The 22309-nt window shown below is 55.2% G+C and overlaps 9 protein-coding genes across 9 annotated transcripts; 5 read left to right on the top strand and 4 right to left on the bottom strand.

The window, feature by feature from the left end:
* Positions 1-63: 63 nt before the first annotated feature.
* L226DRAFT_544521 (Thioesterase/thiol ester dehydrase-isomerase) lies at positions 64-1553 on the top strand (the record flags this gene model as incomplete). The annotated part of the gene is made up of 8 exons (XM_067682278.1): positions 64-281; positions 338-480; positions 537-644; positions 700-898; positions 953-975; positions 1033-1217; positions 1290-1422; positions 1477-1553. The coding sequence occupies 8 exons, from the start codon at positions 64-66 to the stop codon at positions 1551-1553; spliced, it is 1086 nt and encodes a 361-aa protein (XP_067537596.1).
* A 2074-nt stretch (positions 1554-3627) lies between these two features.
* Positions 3628-4234, bottom strand: L226DRAFT_521679 (HSP20-like chaperone; the record flags this gene model as incomplete). The annotated part of the gene is made up of 3 exons (XM_067678717.1): positions 3628-3726; positions 3788-4007; positions 4074-4234. 3 exons carry the CDS (start codon positions 4232-4234, stop codon positions 3628-3630), a joined length of 480 nt encoding a protein of 159 aa, XP_067537595.1.
* A 633-nt stretch (positions 4235-4867) lies between these two features.
* L226DRAFT_483295 (uncharacterized protein) lies at positions 4868-6327 on the bottom strand. The gene is made up of 4 exons (XM_067677003.1): positions 6107-6327; positions 5383-6053; positions 5178-5329; positions 4868-5114 (listed from the first exon to the last, which is right to left on the bottom strand). The coding sequence occupies exons 1-4, from the start codon at positions 6272-6274 to the stop codon at positions 4996-4998; spliced, it is 1110 nt and encodes a 369-aa protein (XP_067537594.1). The 5' UTR covers positions 6275-6327; the 3' UTR covers positions 4868-4995.
* Positions 6328-6630: 303 nt separating this feature from the next.
* On the bottom strand, positions 6631-10730 carry L226DRAFT_459538 (acetyl-CoA synthetase-like protein; the record flags this gene model as incomplete). Its single annotated transcript, XM_067675521.1, has 17 exons — positions 6631-7056; positions 7118-7374; positions 7429-7572; positions 7628-8169; positions 8224-8483; positions 8545-8602; positions 8662-8812; positions 8871-9048; positions 9106-9203; positions 9255-9289; positions 9344-9426; positions 9481-9534; positions 9587-9718; positions 9779-9870; positions 9937-10005; positions 10060-10398; positions 10448-10730. The coding sequence occupies 17 exons, from the start codon at positions 10728-10730 to the stop codon at positions 6631-6633; spliced, it is 3201 nt and encodes a 1066-aa protein (XP_067537593.1).
* A 114-nt stretch (positions 10731-10844) lies between these two features.
* L226DRAFT_357683 (uncharacterized protein) lies at positions 10845-12144 on the bottom strand. Its single transcript, XM_067674197.1, has 4 exons — positions 12021-12144; positions 11684-11968; positions 11192-11421; positions 10845-11128 (listed from the first exon to the last, which is right to left on the bottom strand). The coding sequence occupies exons 2-4, from the start codon at positions 11954-11956 to the stop codon at positions 10960-10962; spliced, it is 672 nt and encodes a 223-aa protein (XP_067537592.1). The 5' UTR covers positions 11957-11968; positions 12021-12144; the 3' UTR covers positions 10845-10959.
* Positions 12145-12774: 630 nt separating this feature from the next.
* L226DRAFT_357608 (Aldo/keto reductase) lies at positions 12775-14762 on the top strand. The gene is made up of 7 exons (XM_067674196.1): positions 12775-13394; positions 13462-13608; positions 13665-13742; positions 13800-14040; positions 14101-14208; positions 14270-14445; positions 14514-14762. Exons 1-7 carry the CDS (start codon positions 13083-13085, stop codon positions 14601-14603), a joined length of 1152 nt encoding a protein of 383 aa, XP_067537591.1. The 5' UTR covers positions 12775-13082; the 3' UTR covers positions 14604-14762.
* Positions 14763-14985: 223 nt separating this feature from the next.
* On the top strand, positions 14986-15742 carry L226DRAFT_551845 (HSP20-like chaperone; the record flags this gene model as incomplete). Its single annotated transcript, XM_067682844.1, has 3 exons — positions 14986-15149; positions 15214-15433; positions 15497-15742. The coding sequence occupies 3 exons, from the start codon at positions 14986-14988 to the stop codon at positions 15593-15595; spliced, it is 483 nt and encodes a 160-aa protein (XP_067537590.1). The 3' UTR covers positions 15596-15742.
* Positions 15743-16950: 1208 nt separating this feature from the next.
* L226DRAFT_544517 (acetyl-CoA synthetase-like protein) lies at positions 16951-21101 on the top strand (the record flags this gene model as incomplete). Its single annotated transcript, XM_067682277.1, has 17 exons — positions 16951-17245; positions 17305-17643; positions 17702-17770; positions 17832-17923; positions 17977-18108; positions 18157-18210; positions 18263-18345; positions 18401-18435; positions 18483-18580; positions 18641-18799; positions 18904-19082; positions 19138-19195; positions 19252-19446; positions 19569-20103; positions 20164-20307; positions 20363-20619; positions 20676-21101. 17 exons carry the CDS (start codon positions 16951-16953, stop codon positions 21099-21101), a joined length of 3150 nt encoding a protein of 1049 aa, XP_067537589.1.
* Positions 21102-21656: 555 nt separating this feature from the next.
* Positions 21657-22274, top strand: L226DRAFT_459143 (HSP20-like chaperone; the record flags this gene model as incomplete). Its single annotated transcript, XM_067675493.1, has 3 exons — positions 21657-21820; positions 21893-22112; positions 22176-22274. The coding sequence occupies 3 exons, from the start codon at positions 21657-21659 to the stop codon at positions 22272-22274; spliced, it is 483 nt and encodes a 160-aa protein (XP_067537588.1).
* Between the last annotated feature and the right edge of the window lie 35 nt (positions 22275-22309).

The raw sequence follows: 22309 nt of genomic DNA, 5'->3' as shown, positions 1-22309 counted from the left end.
AATGCAACCCTCGAAGGGCCCAGTCCGAGCACCAGCAAGAGTCGTGAGCTGACACCGCGACACATGCAGGATTCGTACTGCGAGATCCGGCTTCCGTTCGCATCGTCGCCCGAGCTCCTTGAGAACTACACGAACGCATCTGGGGGTATCCGCACCGGCCTTCTCATGGAACATCTCGACTCGCTCGCAGGCAGCATCGCATATAAGCACATGCTGGGCCCAAACGTAAACAAGTTGCCGGAGGACGCCGGATTCTACATGGTTACCGCGTCTGTTGAGAGGTAAGATGGCACCGCCTCATGTGCAAGTATTCGGACCTCATGATAGGCACACACAGGCTGGACATGTTGGCATCCCTCTATCCAGTCCGTGATATGCGGCTTAGCGGACAGGTCATCCATACTGGAAAGACTTCCATGGAGGTCGCCGTGCGCATGGAGGCCATAAGCAGGGACGGGACGGAGCAAACGATTATGCTTGGTCTGTCATTACATCCTCTCCGCAGCCCGGCAGTCCCTTACCGAGCCTCTATACAGGTCGGTTCTGCATGGTTTGCAGGGACGCAAGGACGCACCGCTCAACCCCTGTCAACCCGCTTATTCTCGAGACCCCGGAGGACCACACCCTGTTCCACCTCGGTGAAGGTACGGTAACAAGCACAATCTGAGTTGTGTTTGTTATGTGTCGAATGCATGGCAGTCCACAGGAACAGGCGAGTTGAACACGCAGGGCGGTCGCTCAATCGCGTCCCTCCATCTTCGTCCGAAGCCGAGGCGCTCCACTCGCTTTATCTAAAGTACGGAGACGAACAGCGCGCGTCTACCGCTAACATCGAGAGGGTGTTCATGGGCGACACCCGCCTCGAGAAGACGATGATCATGTTCCCTCAAGAGCGCAAGTGAGCTGTATGCCCCAACCCAAGAAACGCAGTCACTGATGCTTTTGTGCCTAGTGTACATCAGAAGATCTTCGGAGGCAAGCAATACTTTCCCCGCAATCACGAGGCTACACGCTGATTTGTTCGCCCCGTAGGTTACCTGATGCGTCTCGCATACGAGCTCGGCTTTGCCAACTCCTGCCTTTTCACCCGGGAACACGTCACTTTCCTCTCCCTCGATGGCATCTCCTTCGCGCGCCCGGTCCCGATCGGGTCCCTCCTCCGGCTCACGTCCAACATCGTCCACTCGTCTTCGTCTGAGCAGTACCCCGCGCTTGTCGTGCGTACCTTCTTCCCATCTCCCTGTCTTGCACCTTAAGGCCAGAAGCTAACCTATCGATACGCGTCGCAGCACGTATGGGTGCACGCAGACGTCGTGAACCTTGACACTGGCACTGAGCAGCGTACGAACGACTTCCGCTTCACGTGGTGCCGGGAGAACGGACCCCCGCTGAGGAGGATGGTTGTCCCGAAGACATACGGCGGTGAGTCGTCGCGCATTTGTTCTTATGCGAGGGTGTGGGCTGAGCGTTTCACAGAGGCGATGCAGTGGATCGAAGGTCGGAGGGCGCTAGAGATGGGTTCGGAGATCCGCAAGTTGCGCAAGAGGGCGTAGGGTATGTGTGGTTTGTTGCGAATCACAAACAAGCACACTTTGGACATTTCGTGCTGGAATTCCCCGAATGAACATAGATCATGCCTTGGACTTCATCTGGCCCGATCGCGTACTCCGCACTTCAGATTTCGAGGTACGTCACGGTACAATAGGAAGAGGGAGGGGGATGACATCCACCGGGCGCAGGAGGGAGGCGGGGTTCCTAGTGGGTGCCAACACAAAATGAAGTTCACGCTATTCTGGCGGTCAAAGACCACACTAAAGGACTGGAATGCTGACTGAAGTTCAAGTATCATCTAGGCCACTTGGCGAGGAAAGTGACGTTCGCAACCTGGCGTGCCCCTTGCAACTAGGAGTGACGGGGATGGGGATACGGATAGACCGGCGAAGTTTTCCGCAAAAATGCAGGACTTAGATGTCATCTGGGGCATGATCATCGACTTCCGGAAGTAGGTACTATCGCTACCCCAGAAGCTGTTAGTACCTAAATGTTTGCGCGCGCGTTCCTCCGTCTCTCACTCGATCTGGGCGCTATGTGGTATGTAGGTGCTCATCGTTGAATGGTACTATACTGTGAAGTTTCAAGGAGAACGGAGAGGATTTGAGGAAGGAATACGAGCCCGACTGGTTGACCCCAGAAGCTGATAGTGTTTCCGAGCTCGGGTCACGCCGGGGTCACACATGCCGACCATCTCAAGTTTATCTCCGCCATCAAACCGTGGCACCCGAAGCGGCGGACTCAAGGCGGAGGAACGGCGGAGGGTCAATATAGTCACGGTTTGACCTTCCAATGTCACGCTCTCGTACAACCACACTTCGTACGACTTCCGGAGGCTCGGAAAAATCAGAACAGTGTTCAGCAGAACGCATTGCGTCCTGCTACAAAGCGAGAACGTAGTCGGAACAAAAACCGGTAAGATATGCTAAGAACAGTAGGCAGCAGCTCAGACTCGTCGTATTCCCACCCAGTTTATTCGGTTGTATCATCACGATTTACGTCGCTCTTTTTTCAGGTGCATAGAGCAGATTCCCACCTATGTTGTTAAATATATTACAAGTCAGACGGTGAGCATACACAAAGCCCAGAGGCACATTATCAGCTTCCGGGGTTGACGGGCGCTTTATCAGCTTCTGGGTAGCGATAGTATAGACAAAGAGAAACAGCGTTGAACGATCACAATGACACTTCTCGTTCACTTCAATCGCCCTGTTTGCACTGGACGGTACTCGGCTCGGTCCATACAATGGATGTATCGGAAAACCCAATCCCATTAGGTGAATCTATATATAATATAGCAAGGCGTAACTTTGCGCCTCTCTGCAGCGTGCCCCGTTTGTCTCTCTCGCCTGTCGTCTTACATGTGTAGTCCATCCGACCTGTAGAGACAACTGAGACAGTAAGAGTGTTTGTGCGTTCCCGTGGTCGTCGCGCTGGGGGGGTCCTTTGGTTATCTAGATCGACTCGGCCATCACGGCCATCAAAGCATGTAAACATTTGCAAGCAGAGCCTCAACTGGGATACACAGAAGTCCTTTCGAAATTCATGCATTGAAATATCAGTTGACTCATAGGTACAGGTTCATGATTTGGGACTCTCCCTACATGTGTTCAAGGAGACTCTGTGAGAAGGGGGTTCATCATCACCCTCAGCGGGCAAGCGCATCTAATCTTATCATCTAGCGCCCATTCATCTATTGCCCCGGGTCCTTACCAGACTTGCAGGACTTTGTTCATTGACTAACCCAGTGGTACTGCCCACTTCCTCGCACGCTCTCGCACATTATTCAAGCAGACCCGGGAAGTAGGGGTTCAAATACTATCGTCCTTAAGTGCATCTTATCTCATCATGTGGCGCCTAATTTGCTATTGCAGAGCCTCCATGTCCCAGTCCCAGTCATCGTGTATGTTAACTTCAGTGATACCGCGCTTGGAGGGACACGTCTTTCTTCTTCGTTTCACATCTTAGTTCCATGCAGATGGCGTTTCCCGTGCATAGCACGGGTGGACATCTAGTTAATATACTACACAACATCAACAAACACCAACTGCTACGGCAAGTAGGAACCGAACTCGTTCACTGGATGGTGATCTTCTTCGGGGCCTGCTCCGGGGTCGTCCGCGGGAAGCTGACCGTCAGGACACCCTCAGCCATCGACGCCTTGATCTCGTCGGGCTGTAAGAAAGAAAAGTCGGTATCACATAGTCGAGAACAAGCGGGGTTAACAGCTACATACCTTGATACCCTGAGGAAGCGGCAGCGACCTCGAGAACTTGCCAAACCGGCGCTCGCGGACAGAGTAGCCCTTCTCGTCGCGCTCGGTGGAGATGGTGGACTCGCCAGAGACGGTCAGGACGTTGTCCTTGACGTCGATCTGGACGTTCTCCTTCGTCAACCCGGGCAGCTCGAACGTAGCCGTCACAAGGTTCTTGTCCTGATCTTCATGGAGATCCATCCTGTTGCGTACGGGTCAGCGTCCTGCTCGGCATGTCGAATACGAGAGGGAGAGAGAAGGAACATACCTTGGACGCATCGGGCGTACCGCAGTGTTGTTGCCCTCCCTTTGAGTGAGGGCCGATGAGCCCTGGCCCCGAGAGCCAGTGCGCGCGTTGAACGCCTCGTCGAAGAGACGGTCAAAGTCGGCGAGGGAGTAGAACGGCTCGGTGAAGAACGTGAGGGACATCTCGAGTCGTAAAGGTCGTTAAGGAAGAGTAGAGAGGAGAAAGGGTGAGAAGAGGAAAGCGGTCGTGAACTGTGAACTTGGTACTTTCGTCTATGCTGGGGACCTACCGCGGTGAACCAGGGCCTTTTATCCCTCTCTGTGCTCGAACGGATGTCATGGTGAACTTTCGAGAAGGGATGTGCGTGCTGCTACGCGAGTGCGACATGAGGTCATGGCTTGCGTAGCAATGGGCGCTTGATTGCCTGGATTGTTCTAGAGCTCGGCCCAAGATGGTGGTTAGCGACTGGGTGTTTCTGTTGACTTCTCGAAAGTGCCTCAAACATGCCGTATTGAAGCTTCTGGAGTGATCTGTCGATACTTGGCCACTGCAGCTGAGGAGCAAATGATCGAGTGGTGTATAGAGACCACTGTCGGAAGTTGGCACGGAGAGCGTGCCATCGCGATCCACCATGCCGAGGAGCAGCTCTTCGAGTTCAGGGCTCGGACGAGGTGAGGTCTCGAAGGGATCCAGAAAGACTCGAGGAAGCCCGCTTGAAACGACAGCTAACTCGGCAATGATCGCACAGAGTTGTGATCAGCGACGCCGCACAGCAAGAACTTCGGTACGTGCATGGAGGCTGAGAGCAGCCGTGTGACAGCGATATGATAGCAACGTGGTACAAGGGAGCAATGCGACATGAGATGTAGTGAGAACCGTGAACAGAATGCGTGCGATCCTAGTCCGAACGAGCTGAGCGGAGATAGGAAGTGGCAGAAATGCATCACGCAGGCTTCTGCCTCAAGGGAAGGAGAGCACGTATCACCCGCGATATACGAGTGAAAATTCTCCGAAATGACGCCGAGAGTTGTTTCGCGGTACTCCGGCTCGCTTCCGGCTGACCTGGAAAGCCATTAGCTCTGTCTGGCACTCGAGAGAGAATGGAGGGCTCAATTGCAGGCTTACCTGATGCGGGGCTATGCCTCTCAATCGGAGGGACCGCATCATCCAAAGGTACAGGTGGAGATACTCCGTAGTCAATGCCGGGATGTTGCGTTCGAGCTTCACGCTCAACAGCCTTTCGCTGTGCTCTACGCTTACGTGCCTCATGAATAATGCTGTTAACTATGAACAAAAGTCACGGAAATGGGACAGAAAATGCGAGACGTACGACACAATTGCATCCCGTTCATGGAATAGGTCTTCAGGGTTCGGGATTGTATCCTCTTCAAGGTGCTCAGTGATGTCCAGCCAGAGATTGACTAGTGGAAGCAGTTCCGCGACACGGGGATCTACGTCGTCACCAAATAGGTCAGGGACGTCGATGGAGGACACGTCCGAATCGATCGTCGACGAGCCACGATCAGAATCCTGGCTGCCCTGAGATCTGTCTGGTTGAGCCTCATGTGGTAAGTCTGTACTAGAATGTGAGGATGACGATGCAGGGTTGAAAACGTCAGCATCGCTCCCATGAGCTCGCTCCGCTGGTCCACGCTCATCCAGAAGTTGCCGCACGCGTCCCCAATCCTGCCCAAACGTTTTCTCCACCTGGCGGAACTGTGAATTGCCTATGCTGATGGCATGACTGTGATCCCAACCTCCTTCCACATTCTTGACACGCACGACAATTTCGTAGTCGATCCAGTGGTAGCAGTTCGAGAATGGGAAGGATGTCGCGGGGCGGACAGCGGGCCGCCCGGTGGGATGGGCAGTGTTGGGGTATATGGGCACCACCATGTCCGAGGTAATACAACGCTTTGGGTCTCCTACTCGCAGTGACGTAGCAACAGGGCTCAACCCGAAGCGAAACCACGGCCTGCCTTGCACCGGTAGTTCTCGAACCTAGTAGAGGTATTGAGCCATTTGATGGCGATTCCAAGAACCGCAATACATACGCTGTCAATGAGGACGAGGTACTTCTTTTTTGACAATTTGTGCGCAGCTGATAATGCGATGGAATCTTGAAGATGATTGACCATCCCGACGGGGTCGAGCTGCACCACAGCATATCGTCGCGGTAGCGGACCCAGCAACTTTTTGCCGCTCGAATCGGTGGCTGCCATTCGTTCGAGGAATGTTAGTGGCGGAACGATACTCAGCACGTTGACTGTCGTGGTGATTTGGGTCTAACAGAAACGCAGTATGGCAAGCCTCAAGAGCCACGTCATATAACTTACGTAAGAAACGGCTGCCGCCGGCCCCTTCCCCGGACCGTGACTTTCCAATGTTGTCTGATTTGCTGGACGATGGAAGATCGGGAGAGAAAATATGCATCACACACAATGTAATACCTGAAACGTCTGAGTATTCAATTGGGGGTCTGATCTCTATGATAAGTCCGATATGCTGTCTAAGTCTATGTTGTCTATGCTGATGTCGTAGGTGTCGTAAAGTTCGTCAAAAGGCTCTATCTATACCTTCACAAGAAGCCCGACTTCTTCCACGCGGCGACCCACTGCCTCGCCCGCTCTGCATCGAGCATCGGCATACGAGCGAGGGACTCGGAGACCTTGGTCGCCTTGTCAGTGGACATGATGACGAATCCCAGAGCTTCCCTTTCATGAGAGGGTCGCTTCGCAGCCTTGAAGAAGGGCAGGATGCGCAGCGCAGGGTTCTGCCGCATAACCTCGACCTCCGCCGCCGAGCCAGCCTCCACGCTGTTCTCGAGCGCAGCGACCCACTGGTCATATGGCACGAGAGGGACGTTGAAGAGCTCGGCGATCGGCGCCATGACGGTGTGCCAGAGCGCACGATGGGGGTGGACGAGGTGCAAGAACGGCTCCGGGGAGTGGCGCATCTCAGCGAACGCCTTGGCGGCCTCGTACGCAGGGAACCAGGAGATCTCCTGAGCGACGGAACAAAATAGTCAGCGGAATTGTTTCACACGCATGCAGAACGTTACGCACCCCGTCGATGTCAGGGAGACAGTGCTGGAACAGAGCGGACTTGACGACCGAAGGGAACCACTCCTTCTCGTTCCAGTAGCCGGGCTTGTCGCCCGATACCTGACCGAGGCGCATGACCACGGTGTGCACGTCCGTCTTCGCTGCGACGTTCTGCATAACGTGCTCGGTGACCCACTTGGACTCAGGGTAGCCGCTTCCGAACGGAACCCGCGGGTCATCAATCGAGGCCTCAGGCACAGGAGCAGGACCATTGTAGTCTATCCATGTTGTCAGAACTAACTGTTAGCCAGCTAGAGAGGAAGAAGACGCACTGGCGAAGACACCGATGCTGCTGACGAAGATGATAGAGGGAGGCTGCTTGTACGGGGAACTCAGAGCGAAGTCGACGAAGTTCCGCGTGCTTTGAATATCGACTTCGAATGACGCGATTGACATGTTGAAGTTGACCGCCCAAGCTGCGAACGAGAAGGGATGAGTCTGAGTGATCAGCCATCGAGACGGATTTCTCACCATTGTGCATGATATGAGTAACGGAGGTCCGGATCTCCTCGAGCAGCGCCGGCTCGAGCCCGAAGTCGTAATCATGGAGCACGGACTCGACCATCACAAACTTGGGCGAGTTGAGGAGCGACTCGTCCAAGCCGCGAGCCTTGAATTGCGCACGCTGACGCTCCAACGCCTTCGAGCCCTTGCGGTTGAACGCATACACCTTCCCGACAGTCTCGTCTCGGAGCAGGTGCTCGAGCGTATCGCAGCCGAAACCGCCAGTCGTGCCCGTAATGACGACGACGTCCTTGCCAGCGGGGCGCGGGACAAGGTTCTTCGGCCGAGCCGGGAGATTTGCAGAGTACTTCTCGACGTACTTCCAGAGGTCAGCGGGGGTGTGCGACGTGCTCGGCCCATCGGTGCTGACGGCGGAGAAGACAACACGTGCGAGGGCGGAGATGTTTGGGGCGGCGAAGACAAGGTTGTGCGGAAGTCGGTTGGGCGCGTCCTTGTTCACCTCCCGAAGTGCGCGGAGGATGGTGTTGCGAATGTACGTTGCCTGCAAACTGAAGGGCATAGGCGTCAGTGAAATCGTGGGTGATGATCGCCTGGATGCCTACCTGTCGCCACCATTACGGAAGATGTCGTCGTTATCGCCGATGTCGCGGCGCAGGGTGCTCTGCACCACTGTGCGAACGAACTCCAAGGTGCTCGCCGTGTCCCAGACGACGGGAGCGTCAAAGTCGCTCTGCGAGCTGTTCTCGACTTCCTTGTAGAGGGCCTCGATCTCGTCGTGGTAGGCCTTCAAGATGTTGTTGCGACGTGGCTGCCTCTTCTCAGTGAACTCGAATGGCTTAGACGGCGAAGTGACGATGATCATCTTCGAGTAGATACAACATGGTAAGTCGTAGTTTGGACGGAGAAACACGATAGACACTAACCTCCTTGAAGATACGAGAGTGCTGAGGAGCATAATCGTTCACACGCTCGATCGTCGGCCTACATGTCAAATCGATGATGAGTCTGGTTTACAGATGGACATGGGGATGGAGGCGTACCAGATCTTGTTCCTGTACGATTCCAACTTCTTGACATCCTTCGGGTCGAACACGTAGTCCTCGGTCGGCTCGATGAGTACGCCGTTCTGGAACTTGCCGCGTCCGAACATGAGGGAGCACTTGACGTGCGGGTCGTCATTGATCATCTTCTCTGTAAGGTCGTCAGCATGAGTTGTCAGGCACATAACGAGGCTTCCGTTAGTACGTACCAAGCGGGATGGGGTTCGTCTTCTCGCCATTGGACAGGATGATCTGCTCGTCCGCGCGGCCGATGATCTTCCACAGACCTGGCTTGGTGGCATGAGGGATGACGAGGTCGCTAGTCGCATATGCCTCCCGGTCTCCGATCTTGGTGTTCGTCTTGGGCAGAGGGTTGTCCAAAGGAGACTGACAAGGGCCAGATCAGCAACAGTACTTCGCCGAGGGAAAAGAGGTGTGACTCACAAGGACAATGACCTCGGACATGCCGTCCCCAGCGGGAGGGAAGATGATCTCAGCGTCGGGGTTGGGTTCCCACCAAGCCCAGTCCTTGCCCGGGTTCGCTGTCGACGAGGTTAGCTTAGCTCAATCCCACTCTTGTATAAGTTACTCACTCCTGTGGAAGTTGTTGATCATCATCGCCTCGGTGCTGTGATTATGGAGCGTGAGTGACCACATACAAGGGAAAGGTCAAGTGACTCACCATCCGTAGAAGCCATAGAGGGAGACGCCCTTGCTGGCGAGCGAGTTGCCGACCTCTTCGTTGAGCGCAGCGCCGCCGTACATCTGTGGCGGCATTATGAGTACATCCCCACATAGCACATTGGTTAGAACGCGTACAAGGCCGCGCATCTGCTTCATATGGAGCACCTTCTCCGGGTCTCGGGACCACTCCTGTAACGAGGTCAGAAACGACGTTCATAATACGAGTGCTGTAAGCACCTACCTCGATGAACGAGGGCACACTCCACGAGAAGTCCGTGCCCGTCGCAACCATGCCCTGCCAGACGGCATCCGGAGTTGGAACGGTGGGCGGCACAGCCGGCTTGAACACGGCGACGATGAAGCCAACACAAGGCTGGGTGCGCAAACCAACATCAGCCGCATGCGAAAGGCAAAAGAACATTCTAGGACGTACCGCCGCCGAGTACATGAACGACCCGAGACCGTGGAACATGGGTGTCCCATGCGAGCCCATAATCGCGCCAGTAACGTTGAGAGCTCCGTTCACTGGAGGAGAAAGGGGAATGCATGGGTGAATACAAGCCTCATTCACCAGCGGTCGTCATAACTCACCAGGGATCTTGCCCCACTTCTCGATGTTCTTGTGTGTCCATCCGATGGTCTTTGGGTGCCCAGTGGAACCTATTGTAATTGTCGGTCAGCATACCGATGACGACCATTGTGCACGGAACATACCAGACGAATGCATGATCGCAGCCAGTGCATCCTTATCAAAAGTCTTCGGGAGCTCTACAGCGGCCTCCAGCGGGCTGGCGGCGTCCAACTTCTCCGCAAGGAGGTCCTCAAATGTAGGCAGGTCGAGCTGAACGACCTTCTGACCCGCTGCTTCGAGCTCGCCGAGGACATCCTTGGCAGTCTGGCGAAGGACGGTGTCGGAGGAGACAAGGACGTGCCTCGTCCCGGTGCGCTTGAACATGTCGGTGACAGCGACGGCCGCGTTACGGGTCGAGACCGGGAACAGCGTGCATCCAGCCCTCATGATGCCGATAGCGGCGACGAAATACGTGATGGTATCTAGGTGCAGTCGTTATCGATAGGTCGTTCACAGAGGAGGAAAACTCACCAGCATTCGCATAGAGAGCCACGACGGGGGAGACGGCATGTCCAGTGCCGACCGTAGACGCGACGAAACGTGCAACACGGTCCATGGCGCGGTTCGCCTGTGAGTACGTGACGTACTCGAGGTGGTCGCCATCCTGGTACAAGAAGAGCGGGTAGTTCGGGTTGTTCTTCGCATGCCACTCGTAGACCTGCGGTAGGACGAAGTCCTCACGCTCGAGGAGCTCGGTGGGGTGGTGGAACTTGGTGGTGATGTGCGCGGGGAGGGTGGCGAGATTGAAAGGCATGTTGTAGTCGTTACGTGCGAGTCAAGAAGTCTAGAAAGCTGGCAATGCTGAGGATGCGAGAGAAGTGGGATGGAATGGTGAATGAACGACGTCGACCGTCCACCCTGGCCCTTTTATACTGTACGCACCACGCCCGATTGCGCCAGGCGAACTCAATCGGACGCCTGCAGGCCCGCCTCTCGGTTCGCCCAACATACGGTACCAACGCACAAGTTGAGGGATTGGATGACTAAGGCGCGAGACGGGCTTCTCCGTACATGGCTTCGCAGAAGAGAAGACCGCTGCAAGCCGAAAATAGGTGACGAGATTTGAGTTTCGATAGTGATTTCATTTGTTGCCGAGCGTGAGATACTTCGGCCGACACATACTCCGTCGTCAGCTCAACGTGTCGCACATGGCTACGCATGGAAGAAATATGTCAGTTGAGCTTGCACAGTGCACACTAGTGCCTACAGGCTCACCTGATGCTACGGACGTGTCTCCATCTGCAGCGAATGCCAATGCCCAACGGAACGGTAGGGTCGGCCGTCTTGTGGGACCGACCATACTCGAGTGGAAAAGCTTCAAGAAGCACACATCGGACTTGTAGATGTGCTGCGCCAACGTCGGGTGGTAGAAGCGATGGATGTTGTCGATCCGATGGACACGCGGGAGGACACGCGGCCGACCCGTCGTTAGAAGGACGAATAACCTAGTTGGGATAGAAGGAGTCAATGTGCAGTACACATCCGGTTCGCCATAGTCACCGACGGGCGCTTCATGGAGCAGCAACCGTGTTCGTTCCGGGCTCCTACAAGCCTAGAAGGATGATGTGCTTCTGACGTTCAAGCGCATCCTCGTCTTCTTGGGCACCTAATAGAGATTGTGACAGTTTAGGGACGAGCTGCCACTCAAATGGGCACCTAAAAACCAGCGGCGAACCAGTACATCCCATGAATCGCGAGAGGACGAACCGTTGTCCTAGATTGCGATCTAGTCCCTCCTAGTCCGGACCCTTGCTTGTGATTGCGCATCCGTCGGATGCGCAAACTTGACCCGGCTATCACACACCACGAATAGTACGTGACTACGTAGCATGGGACGGCGATGATCAGTGTTCTGCCACCGACCTCGGTGGCATTGTCGGTAGCATGGTCCGACGCGAACGAGGGCCCTGGGCAGTGTTCGCAGTTGCCAAACTTGGCGCAGTGATGGCAAATGACTGGGACCGCAGACGAGTAAGTCATATCGATAGAAATCTGGGGGGCATTCAGAAAAATAACTCGGGCGGAAAGTCTGTTGTGCACTCACAAAGTTTTGCCTATCTGGTGTGACGTCGTCAGCGGGCTGCGGTCGGCACCCCGAAGCTGTTAACTCATCGCCCGAGGCTAACTTGCATCACTGAGATCCACAAAGCCCAGACATATCCATTGTGGTTTGACTTTGGATTCGAAGTGAGTAGGCGAACGCGTTGATCGTGGCAGTCGATCATCATTGTGGCATTGTGGCACAGGGCGAGCTGGCCAGGGCGAGGCTGAGACAAGGTTTGCTTCCGACTTGTGCCCGAGCCAGTGGAACCGGCGGCCGGGAATACCCGGAGCGGGCGCCCGTGAGTCCGTGGACCGTTCCCTGTTTGGAACTTCTTTCTTCGACTTTCCCTACGACCAAGTCCCTTACTTTCACCGACGAGCTTCGTCTGTGCCATGTTTATCCCTTCATTTCGCTCCTTGACACACACCGGATGATAACTACACTGAGCTACTGAGTACCCACAGCAGACATACGCGCAGTTATGTAGCACGAACCCATGCCAACTGGTTTGGGTTGGTGGGCTCCATGAACTGGGCAGAGTCGATGGCACTAGTGGCACGAGGCTCCATAGACCGATCGGCCTTCGCTGCCACGATCGGCGATTTACTCATATCCTATCCTCAGTAAATCCCACTGCGATCCCGGTCGCACTACATTTGCTTCTTTCTACTTAACGTGGGTTGCTGAGCTCACCCTGAGGGTACATAGCATCCTGAAACCCAGTGCATACGCGGTGCTGGTGCAGAGGCTCGAGAATCAATATTTCAGCTAAGACGATGAAGCCTCGATCGATCAGTCTGTGAATCACCCCCTGTGATGCTTGCCAAGCTTGTGGCTAACGTGCCGAAGTCTTGCATATTTTGGTCTGCATTTCGCTGACGTATACTGAGCTTGCAGATGCTGAACTTCTCGATGCCGACCGGACTCGCCAGACTCGCGAAGCCCATCGAACATGGACGGACACAATACGTATAAAGGCCACGACTTGCGAGACGTGCTCCCATTCCCACCGTTTCTTCACCAGCACGCACACTCCCCAGCTCCCCTGCACGCTCATCCATAATGTCCGGTGAAGATCTCTGGGCGCCGCCTCCGCCTCCTCCGACTAAGCTCGGTCGCCACCGCCAGCTCTCTCCTACCGCCGGCATCCACGTCTCTCCGATCTGCCTTGGGGCGATGAGCATAGGTGACAAGTGGTCCGTGATGGGGGCAATGAACAAGGAGTCGAGCTTCAAGCTCCTCGACGCGTTCTACGAGGCCGGTGGCAACTTCATCGATACCGCAAACAACTACCAGGACGAGACGTCGGAGCAATTCCTCGGCGAGTGGATGGAAAGCCGCGGAATACGGGACCAGATTGTGCTTGCGACAAAGGTGAGAGCCTTCGATGTTCTTCTGCATATCGTGTGAACCCCCTGCTTACGACATTCTGTGCCACCAGTATACTTCCCACTACAAGCGCGGGAACAACGACATCAAGCAGAAGACGAGTTACGTCGGAAATAGCATGAAGTCTCTCGCACTCTCCGTCGAAGCATCCCTCAGGAAGCTGCGCACGACATACATCGACATCCTTTACCTCCATTGGGTATGCCGAGTGCCTATATGCGCCCTTATCTTGCACTTATCCACTGGCGTTCTTAGTGGGACTACACGACGAGCATCGAAGAGGTCATGAACGGCCTGCATGCCCTCGTCATGGCCGGCAAGGTGCTCTATCTGGTACGTCTCTACCTCGCCAACTCCGGATACTGCAACTCATTCGTTGAACCTTCTCAGGGTATCTCTGATACTCCCGCATGGATCGTCGCGAGCGCAAACCGCTACGCGCGCATGAGCGGCAAGACTCCCTTCGTAGTCTATCAAGGCCAATGGAGCGTACTCGATCGTGATTTCGACCGCGACATCATCCCCATGGCGCGCATGGAGGGCATGGCGCTGGCCCCGTGGGGCGTGCTCGGCGGAGGCAAGATTCGCACGGACGAGGAAGAGCTCAGGCGTCGTCAGACGGGCGAGAAAGGTCCGTCTCTCACGGATTTCGTGTATACCTCTGAGCTCGATGTTGAATGACTGACTACAGGTCGCACTATGGGGTCGCCCGAGTGGGAGCGAACCGAAGAGGAGCGCAAAGTCGCCAGTGTCCTCGAGGAGGTCGCTGCCGAGGTCGGCGCACCTAACATCCAGGCTGGTGAGTGCGCCCGTAACTGTGTACCTCGGCCTCGGGTATGGAATCCTCACACTTTGTGCAGTCGCAATCGCATACGTGATGCAGAAGACGCCCTACGTCTTCCCTATCATCGGCGGTCGCAAAGTCGAGCACCTGCAAGGCAACATACAGGCGCTCGACGTTGCCCTCTCCGACGAACATATCCGAAAGATTGAAGCTGCCAAACCGTTCTTTAAGGGCAGCCTGTACGCTACTTTCGTGAGTTTGATAGTGTTTTCACTCTGCGTCCGCGGGACGTTAATGGGCAAACTATTCTCGATCTACAGGGCGATGGTTCGGACTACGGTCCCTTCCACCGCATTGCAGGTCACTTCGACAAGTGGCCGAACCAGCCAGCCATACGTCCTGCGCACTAGTCTGATTATCATGAATGTATAGTACCCCTGCCTCCAAGTTGTTGTAAGATCCCACGGAATCGAGACCGTTCTCAAACTGTCTCAGCTTGTGGCGGTATCCGGAGTTCCAATCGGCAGGAAGAGGTCATGGCCTCTCGAACAATCCAGAAACAAGCGCCCACCCAAGCGCGACCCCACGCACGTCAGCAGGCTCCCTAAGTCCGTTCTTGAAGTTTCGAACGTGACATCATGGACCGCCTCGCAAACATGAATATAAGGCCCTCTGCTCGACGCCTTGTTTCCCCAGCATACACGAAAGTTGACAAGTTCGCAATTCACGACCGCTTTCCTCTTCTCACCTTTTCTCCTATCTACTCTTTGTTAACGACCTTTACGACTCGAGATGGCTCTTTCTACGTTCTTCAACCAACCGTTCTACTCCCTCGCCGACTTTGACCGTCTCTTCGACGAGGCGTTCAACGCGCGCACTGGCTCTCAGGGCCAGGGCTCTTCGGCCCTCACTCAAAGGGAGGGCAATAACACCGCGGTACGCCCGATGCGTCCAAGGTACGTCTTTTCTCTCTTCTTGCGTCGACCATACAGAGTAGGATGCTGACCTGTAAGCAAACAGAATGGATCTCCATGAAGATCAAGACAAGAACCTTGTGACGGCCACGTTCGAGCTGCCCGGGTTGTCGAAGGAGAACGTCCAGATCGACGTCAAGGACAACGTCCTGACCGTCTCTGGCGAGTCCACCATCTCCACTGAGCGCGACGAGAAGGGCTACTCTGTCCGCGAGCGCCGGTTTGGCAAGTTCTCGAGGTCGCTGCCGCTTCCGCAGGGTATCAAGGTATGTAGGCCTTGCACCCGCGTCACTTGTCAGTTACATGGTACTGACCTTGCTTCCTCCCAGCCTGACGAGATCAAGGCGTCGATGGCTGAAGGCGTGTTGACTGTCACTTTTCCGCGGACGTCCCCGGAGCAGGCCCCGAGGAAGATCACCATCCAGTGAACGACTTCGGTCTCCTACTTGCTGTAGGAGATGGTGTTGTACTTTTCATCTGAAGCAATGGGATTGGGTTCTTGCTGTAGGAGATGGCGTTGTTGATGTTTTGTAGTGTACTGTTTATCTGAAGCAATGGGATTGGGTTTCTCGGACACCAGTAAGACCTCGTTGTGCGCCGCAGCATCCCACCGTTCAGTGCGTCATCGTTGCGACCGGCTCACCGGCCCGGGATATTTGCCGAGCGGCCTTTGGGCGCCAAGCGAACAAGTAACTCTGAACCACCTCCCCCGACGTCGACGCCATGGTCTCATGGCTCTCGATATTCAATATTGCTGAGAGATTGGAATCGACTTGGTCTCATATGTTGTTCCCTGATACCCAGCTAAAGCTCCTGGCTTCTGAATCTGCGAACCGGTTGCCTACCTCCCGATGTGCCGGCTGTCCGATGGAGACGGACAGCATGGGGATGGGGCCGGCTACGGCTACTATCAGGCCTGAAGCAGAGGAAATATCTTGCATATCCCCGCGTGTATCGCACATCTGGAACGTTAATACCCCCACCGGCGTTCTACCGCCATTTCCAAACGCGTTTCCATTCAGTCTCGGGTCGGAGAGATGCCTCTATGCGTGAGGATCGCACCATAACGTCAGTGCATCAGCACATGGTTACTGGTATGTCCATCGTCGATATGAGCTTGTGGCGGGTCTTTCACTAACATAATCGTGGTTTAGACGTTGACTTCGCAACATGGACCGACAATGTGCGGTGCCGGTTGACTGGTGCGGTGCTGGTTGACCGGTGCGGTCGTGTTGCCACGGCCAGCTGGCTAGGGGGCCGCGCAACACCGTTGTGGCGCCATCACTGAGGAGGCGTAAGACAGCTGCCGAAACTCTCCACATGATCTCTTCCGGCTGCTGTCTCTCTGACTCGGTCGTCCATATCCGAGTCCTTATGCTGGTCCATACTGCTTTTCCTTGACAATCGGAGTCAAGCCGACGGCAATGCCACTACTGGGATCCGGCAAACCGTTCACCCTATGAATAGCACAGCAACAGCGAGGAAATGGCTGGAGATACCCACATATAGACAATGAGATGTTCCCTCGGTGCGAAGCATGACGTGTTGAATCCCTCATGTCATCTGTCTGACTCCTTCTCGATTCTAGCGTTGGTGACGTTTGGTCTTCTCGAGTGATCCGATTCATGGGTCCCCTGTCTGCGCAGCATTCAGTGTACTCTGGTGGGCCACTTATAAGAGCACCCATGGCGCGAATCGAAGCAGACGACACTTCATACAACATACAACGTCCACAGCTCCCGCTCTCAGAACGCACGCATACGCTTCTACCTGACTGCTGAAGATGTTACTTGATCACTCTCACCTCCCTCCTCACGTCAGCACCGAGTTCTGCGAGCCCACAGAGCTGCTCGGTCGTGACGATGTCGCCATGTCTCAGTATTACGAATGGCAGGCGAAAGCCAGCCCGGACTACCCACTCTTCGTCTACCAGGATGGTGACCGGCTCGGATACATCAATTATGCCCAAGCAAACCGGGCCATGGATCGCGTCGCGCGTTACGTTACGTCCGTGGTCGGTGCGGGCAATCGGGGTCCTGGCGGGGACCACCCTGTCGTAGCTCTCTTTGCAAACGCAGGTGTGTGATGACTTTCCTCCGTTCTGCGTGATTAGCAACTGATGGATGCCCACGTCCAGACACGATCACGTACTTCTGCACTGCGGTGGGAGTCATGCGAACTGGATGCACGCTGTTCCTCGTCTCCACACGGAATGCTGCTGCTGCGATCGCCGATATGTTCCAGCGGACAGGCACAGGACATGTCATCTTGTCGCCTGACCCGTTTCTCCGTGGGACCGCGGAGGAAGCCCTTGCTACTCTTGCGAGTGCTGGACAGCACATCGTTGAGATCCAACTACCGTCGTTTCAGGACCTGTTCGCCGAGCAGCTGGATGCGTCGAGCCCGTATGAAGCGCGCGTCGAGCTGCCGACTAGCTATGATGTGAACACAGTGAGCGTCATTATGCATTCCTCTGGTAAGTCCCATTATCAATAGTGTAGTGCAATGATCCACTGAGCAAGCATTCCTGACAGGGTCTACCGGCCATCCGAAGACTATCGGCTACACTGACAGGAGTCTGTCCACCTGGGGAAAGGCACCTCGTAAGTACATGCAACTTACTCGACCCTCTCGCTAAGGTTACTCTGACACGCATACACACAGTACAAAGCGAGATCAACATCAAGAAGTCCATCATGGGTTGCCATGGGACGCCAATGTTCCATGCTCTAGGATCCTTTATGTACTCCGCATGTGTGAGTAAGATGTCGACCGACTACGTCACGCGCAATGCTGAAGCCAGTATCAGCCCGTGCTGGGTTTGACTGTAGCTGCCTTCAAGCCTGCTTCTCCCCCGACAATTCCGACCCCTGACGCGGTGTGGGAAGGCATCGTAGCAACCAAAACCGATTTCTCTTGGAGCGTCCCAGCCTTCATCGAGGTATGACTCTCGAATCGTCCTCTGTAACAGCCACTCACAGCATCACAGGAATGGTCCCGAGACCCAGAGAAGGTACTGTTCATGAAGAAGATGAGGGGTCTGGTACGATGCACGCACCTTTCTTCCACAATGCATCTCAAATGACATATCGCAGATGTTCGGAGGTGCCGCGCTCAATGAGGAGGTCGGGAACAGCCTCGCCAGCAAAGGCGTCGCGCTCTACGATTGCTATGGATGGTAAGATATGAACGCGGCCTCGTCACGTTTGAATTTTGACATATTGGTTCTCCAGTACCGAAGCCGGGTTCATCAACAACTTCGCGCGAGGTCAGCATGTTCGAATCGAGCCCAGGGCACTACTCACTCTGTTATAGGGCATCCTGGTATGGATTGGCAGTACTGGAGCGTTGCTCCTAGTGTAACATGTTACTTTCGCCCCATGGGAGATGAGACATTTGAAGTGGTCGTTCTTGTGAGTAGGATCTCTGATCGTCACATGGTAGTCGCTGACGTCTGATCTATCTCTATTTAGTCTCCGCCCGACCTGCCGCTGGCGATGACGAACACCAAGATCGGCGACCAGGAGGCATACGCGACGAGCGATCTCGTAATGCGTCATCCCACAAAGCGCGACCTCTGGAAAATCGTCGGTCGCATGGACGAGCAGATCGTTCTGTCCAACGGAGAGAAGGTCAGTCGTCCGATCTTGTTGTGTCTGTGTGATAGTGCTGACGTCAGTCCCAGACGAACCCCATCCCGCTCGGTTCGTGTGCAAGTGTCCCTCGTTCGGGATAGGAACTGACGATTTTGTTGCTCACAACAGAGAGGATGATCAACGAGGACCCTCACGTCAAATCTTCCGTCATGTTCGGACGCGGCAAGTTCCAGAATGGCGTCCTGATCCAGCCAGCGGAGGAGTTCGTCTTCGACCCAAGCGATGTCAAGAAGCTAGAGGAGTACCGGAACCTCATCTGGCAAGTCCCTTCTGTGACCGAACAGGGGGTTTCATGTTGACTTCTCGTGTAACAGGCCGACAATTGAGCGTGTAAACGAATACGCCCCTCAGCACTCCAGAATCTTCAAGGAGGTCAGCCTCAGCTGGTCTAGCTTCCGGTGCAATCTGTTGCTGACATGTGCATCTAGATGATCCTGGTCACTTCCCCGTCCAAGCCCTTTGAGTTCACGGTGAAGGGCCAGCCCCGCCGGCATATTATCCTGAGGGAGTACCACGACGAAGTCGAGGCACTGTACAAGGAGGTCGAGAACAGCACCCAAAGCGACTTCACTCCTCCCGCCGTGTGGGACGAGGATAACACGCTCTCATTCGTCCGCACGGTGGTCCAGAAGACGCTCCACCGCGACATCGGCGACGACGACGACATCTTCCGCAATGGCGGAGACAGGAAAGCTTCTATGCTCTCTCAAAATTGACCTGTTTTGACGTCCATATCAGTTTACAGGCAACGTACATCCGCAACACCATCCTGCGCGCTCTCCGAGAGACCCACAAGGACGCGTCGAAGCGACTCCCGCACAACCTTGTCTTCGCGGCCCCCACAATCTCTGACCTCGCTCGTGCCGTCTACGGCGCTGTGAGCACTGATGGGCCGAGCGCATCGCACACGCCCGCCGATCTCTGGAAGTACGTCGAGAAGTACTCTGCCAATTTTCCGGCCCGGCCGAAGGACCTTGTCCCGCGTCCCGCGGGCAAGGAAGTCGTTGTCATTACGGGCACGACTGGCGGTTTCGGTTGCGACACACTCGAGCATCTGCTTCGGGACGAGAGCGCCGGTAAGGTGTACGCCTTCAACCGCAAGAATGCTAACGCTCTCGAACGTCAACGCGCTCAATTCAAGGCGCGCGGACTGGACGAGACGCTGCTAGACTCGCCGAAGTTCGTGATGGTCGAAGCGACACTACACGAGCACGACATCGGGCTCGAACCATCGCTCTTTGAAGAGATCCAGAGGTCTGTTTCTCACATCATGCTCAATGGTGAGACCGCTACTTCAGTGCTGCGGATGCAGACTGGCACTGACACATACACGCCTTCAGCTTGGAAGGTCAACTTCAACATGTCCATCGCGTCGTTCGAGGTCGACATCCAAGGCGTGCGTAACTTCGTCGACCTTGCTTTGGGCTCTCCGTACGCAGCACCCCCCTCTATTATCTTCGTCAGTTCCATCGGCGTCTTCGCAAGTACGTATCTCATCTACGGCACCAATCTTACCATCTTTACTGATGACATGAACAGACTACAACGGTCCCTGCCCAGCACCCGAGGCGCCCTTGGATGACCCGGCAGTGCCGTTTGGGGCAGGCTATGGCGAGTCTAAGTGGGTCACAGAGCACGTTCTGCAGAATGTGGCTGCGAAGACAGACGTGCACACTATCGTCATGCGACTTGGCCAGGTCGCGGGTGACAAGTTGGGAAACTGGAACGAGTCAGAGTGGTTCCCGGCACTGGTCAAGTCTGCACTATTCCAGCGCTGTCTTCCCGACATTGAAGGGGTACGTCCAGGTCCTCTTCTCGCGAAATACAGACATAATCTAACTTTGCACCCAAGGATATCTCCTGGTTCCCTGCCTATGAAGCTGCGAAGGCGTTCGCTGAGATGCGGCACTCACCCGAGCCGTTCCTGCACCTCATCCATCCTCATCCGCCCCGCTGGCACGATGTCATCGCACCGATCGCTGAACAGTTCAACGTGCCCCTCGTCTCTTACGAACAGTGGATCTCTGCACTCGAGAAGAGCGTCGAAGCTGGCTCGGCGGCAGAGATTGAGGCCATGCGTCAGAATCCTGCTCTTCGCCTCCTGCCCTTTTACAAGAGCGCGAAGCAGGCTGTGGACGGCAGAGAGGCTCTTGGGTTGGTCTCTCTGTCGACCGAGAAGGCGACGAAGGTCTCGAAGTCACTCGCGCAGATGCCGATGCTCGGTGCAGAGCGCGCGAAGATGTGGGTGGCCGCGTGGAAGAGCTCTGGATTCCTGTAATAGGGCATAGTGCTCCTTGATGTACTCGTACCTTCAGATATCTGTATCACGACTACGTGGACTGTGCTATTTATCATGTGAACATGACAGACGACTAGATTTGCATTCGCGACAAGAGACCGACGACCTTCCGGACTTAAGGGCTCCTGGTTTCATTAAGTACGTAGTACTGATCATTCTCAAAGCCAGTCGCCCCAGTTTAAGTTTCTGTACTCACGGCATGTTTGGAGGCAGTTTCGAGAACTCAACGGAAAACCGAGTCGCTTAACCACCAGAGTTTCCATCTTGGGCCGAGCTCTAGAACAATCCAGACAATGAAAGCGCCCGCTACTACGCAAACCATGACCTCATGTCGCACTCGCGTAGCAACACGCACATCCCTTCTCGAAAGTTCACCATGACATCCGTTCGAGCACAGAGAGGGATAAAAGGCCCTGGTTCACCGCGGTAGGTCCCCAGCATAGACGAAAGTACCAAGTTCACAGTTCACGACCGCTTTCCTCTTCTCACCCTTTCTCCTCTCTACTCTTCATTAACGACCCTTTACGACTCGAGATGGCGCTTTCTACGTTCTTCACCGAGCCGTTCTACTCCCTCGCCGACTTTGACCGTCTCTTCGACGAAGCGTTCAACGCGCGCACTGGCTCTCAGGGCCAGGGCTCTTCGGCCCTCACTCAAAGGGAGGGCAACAACACTGCGGTACGCCCGATGCGTCCAAGGTAAGTATGCCTTCTCACTCCCTGTTCTCGTGTTCGACATGCGGAGCAAGATACTGACCCGTACGCAAACAGGATGGATCTTCACGAAGACCAAGACAAGAACCTTGTGACGGCCACGTTCGAGCTGCCCGGGTTGACGAAGGAGAACGTCCAGATCGACGTCAAGGACAACGTCTTGACCGTCTCTGGCGAGTCCACCATCTCTACCGAGCGCGACGAGAAGGGCTACTCTGTCCGTGAGCGCCGGTTTGGCAAGTTCTCGAGGTCGCTGCCGCTTCCTCAGGGTATCAAGGTATGTAGGCCTTAACCCCGCGTCACTTCTCAGTTACATGGTACTGACTTTGCTTCCTTGCAGCCTGACGAGATCAAGGCATCGATGGCCGAGGGTGTCCTGACTGTCACCTTCCCGCGCACCTCCCCCGAGCAGGCCCCGAAGAAGATCGCCATCCAGTGAGCGACTTCGTGGGCCGGCTAAGGTTGCCGTAGGAG

This window comes from Lentinus tigrinus (assembly GCF_003813185.1).
Source record: "Lentinus tigrinus ALCF2SS1-7 unplaced genomic scaffold L226scaffold_7, whole genome shotgun sequence".
Lineage (NCBI taxonomy): Eukaryota > Fungi > Basidiomycota > Agaricomycetes > Polyporales > Polyporaceae > Lentinus > Lentinus tigrinus.
The sequence above is the reverse complement of the archived record's forward strand: the minus strand, read 5'-3'. Positions and strand labels throughout refer to the sequence as shown.

Coding starts and splice junctions, on each gene's coding strand:
- L226DRAFT_483295 (XM_067677003.1), bottom strand. CDS start 6,274: ATGGCAGCCACCGATTCGAGCGGCAAAAAGTTGCTGGGTCCGCTACCG. Junction 5,330..5,382: donor GAACGGGATGCAATTGTGTC/GTACGTCTCGCA, acceptor CATAGTTAACAG/CATTATTCATGAGGCACGTA. Junction 5,115..5,177: donor GAGGCATAGCCCCGCATCAG/GTAAGCCTGCAA, acceptor ATGGCTTTCCAG/GTCAGCCGGAAGCGAGCCGG.
- L226DRAFT_357683 (XM_067674197.1), bottom strand. CDS start 11,956: ATGACTTACTCGTCTGCGGTCCCAGTCATTTGCCATCACTGCGCCAAG. Junction 11,422..11,683: donor GATCGCAATCTAGGACAACG/GTTCGTCCTCTC, acceptor TATCCCAACTAG/GTTATTCGTCCTTCTAACGA. Junction 11,129..11,191: donor AGACACGTCCGTAGCATCAG/GTGAGCCTGTAG, acceptor TTCCATGCGTAG/CCATGTGCGACACGTTGAGC.
- L226DRAFT_357608 (XM_067674196.1), top strand. CDS start 13,083: ATGTCCGGTGAAGATCTCTGGGCGCCGCCTCCGCCTCCTCCGACTAAG. Junction 13,743..13,799: donor CCGGCAAGGTGCTCTATCTG/GTACGTCTCTAC, acceptor GAACCTTCTCAG/GGTATCTCTGATACTCCCGC. Junction 14,209..14,269: donor CGCACCTAACATCCAGGCTG/GTGAGTGCGCCC, acceptor CACTTTGTGCAG/TCGCAATCGCATACGTGATG.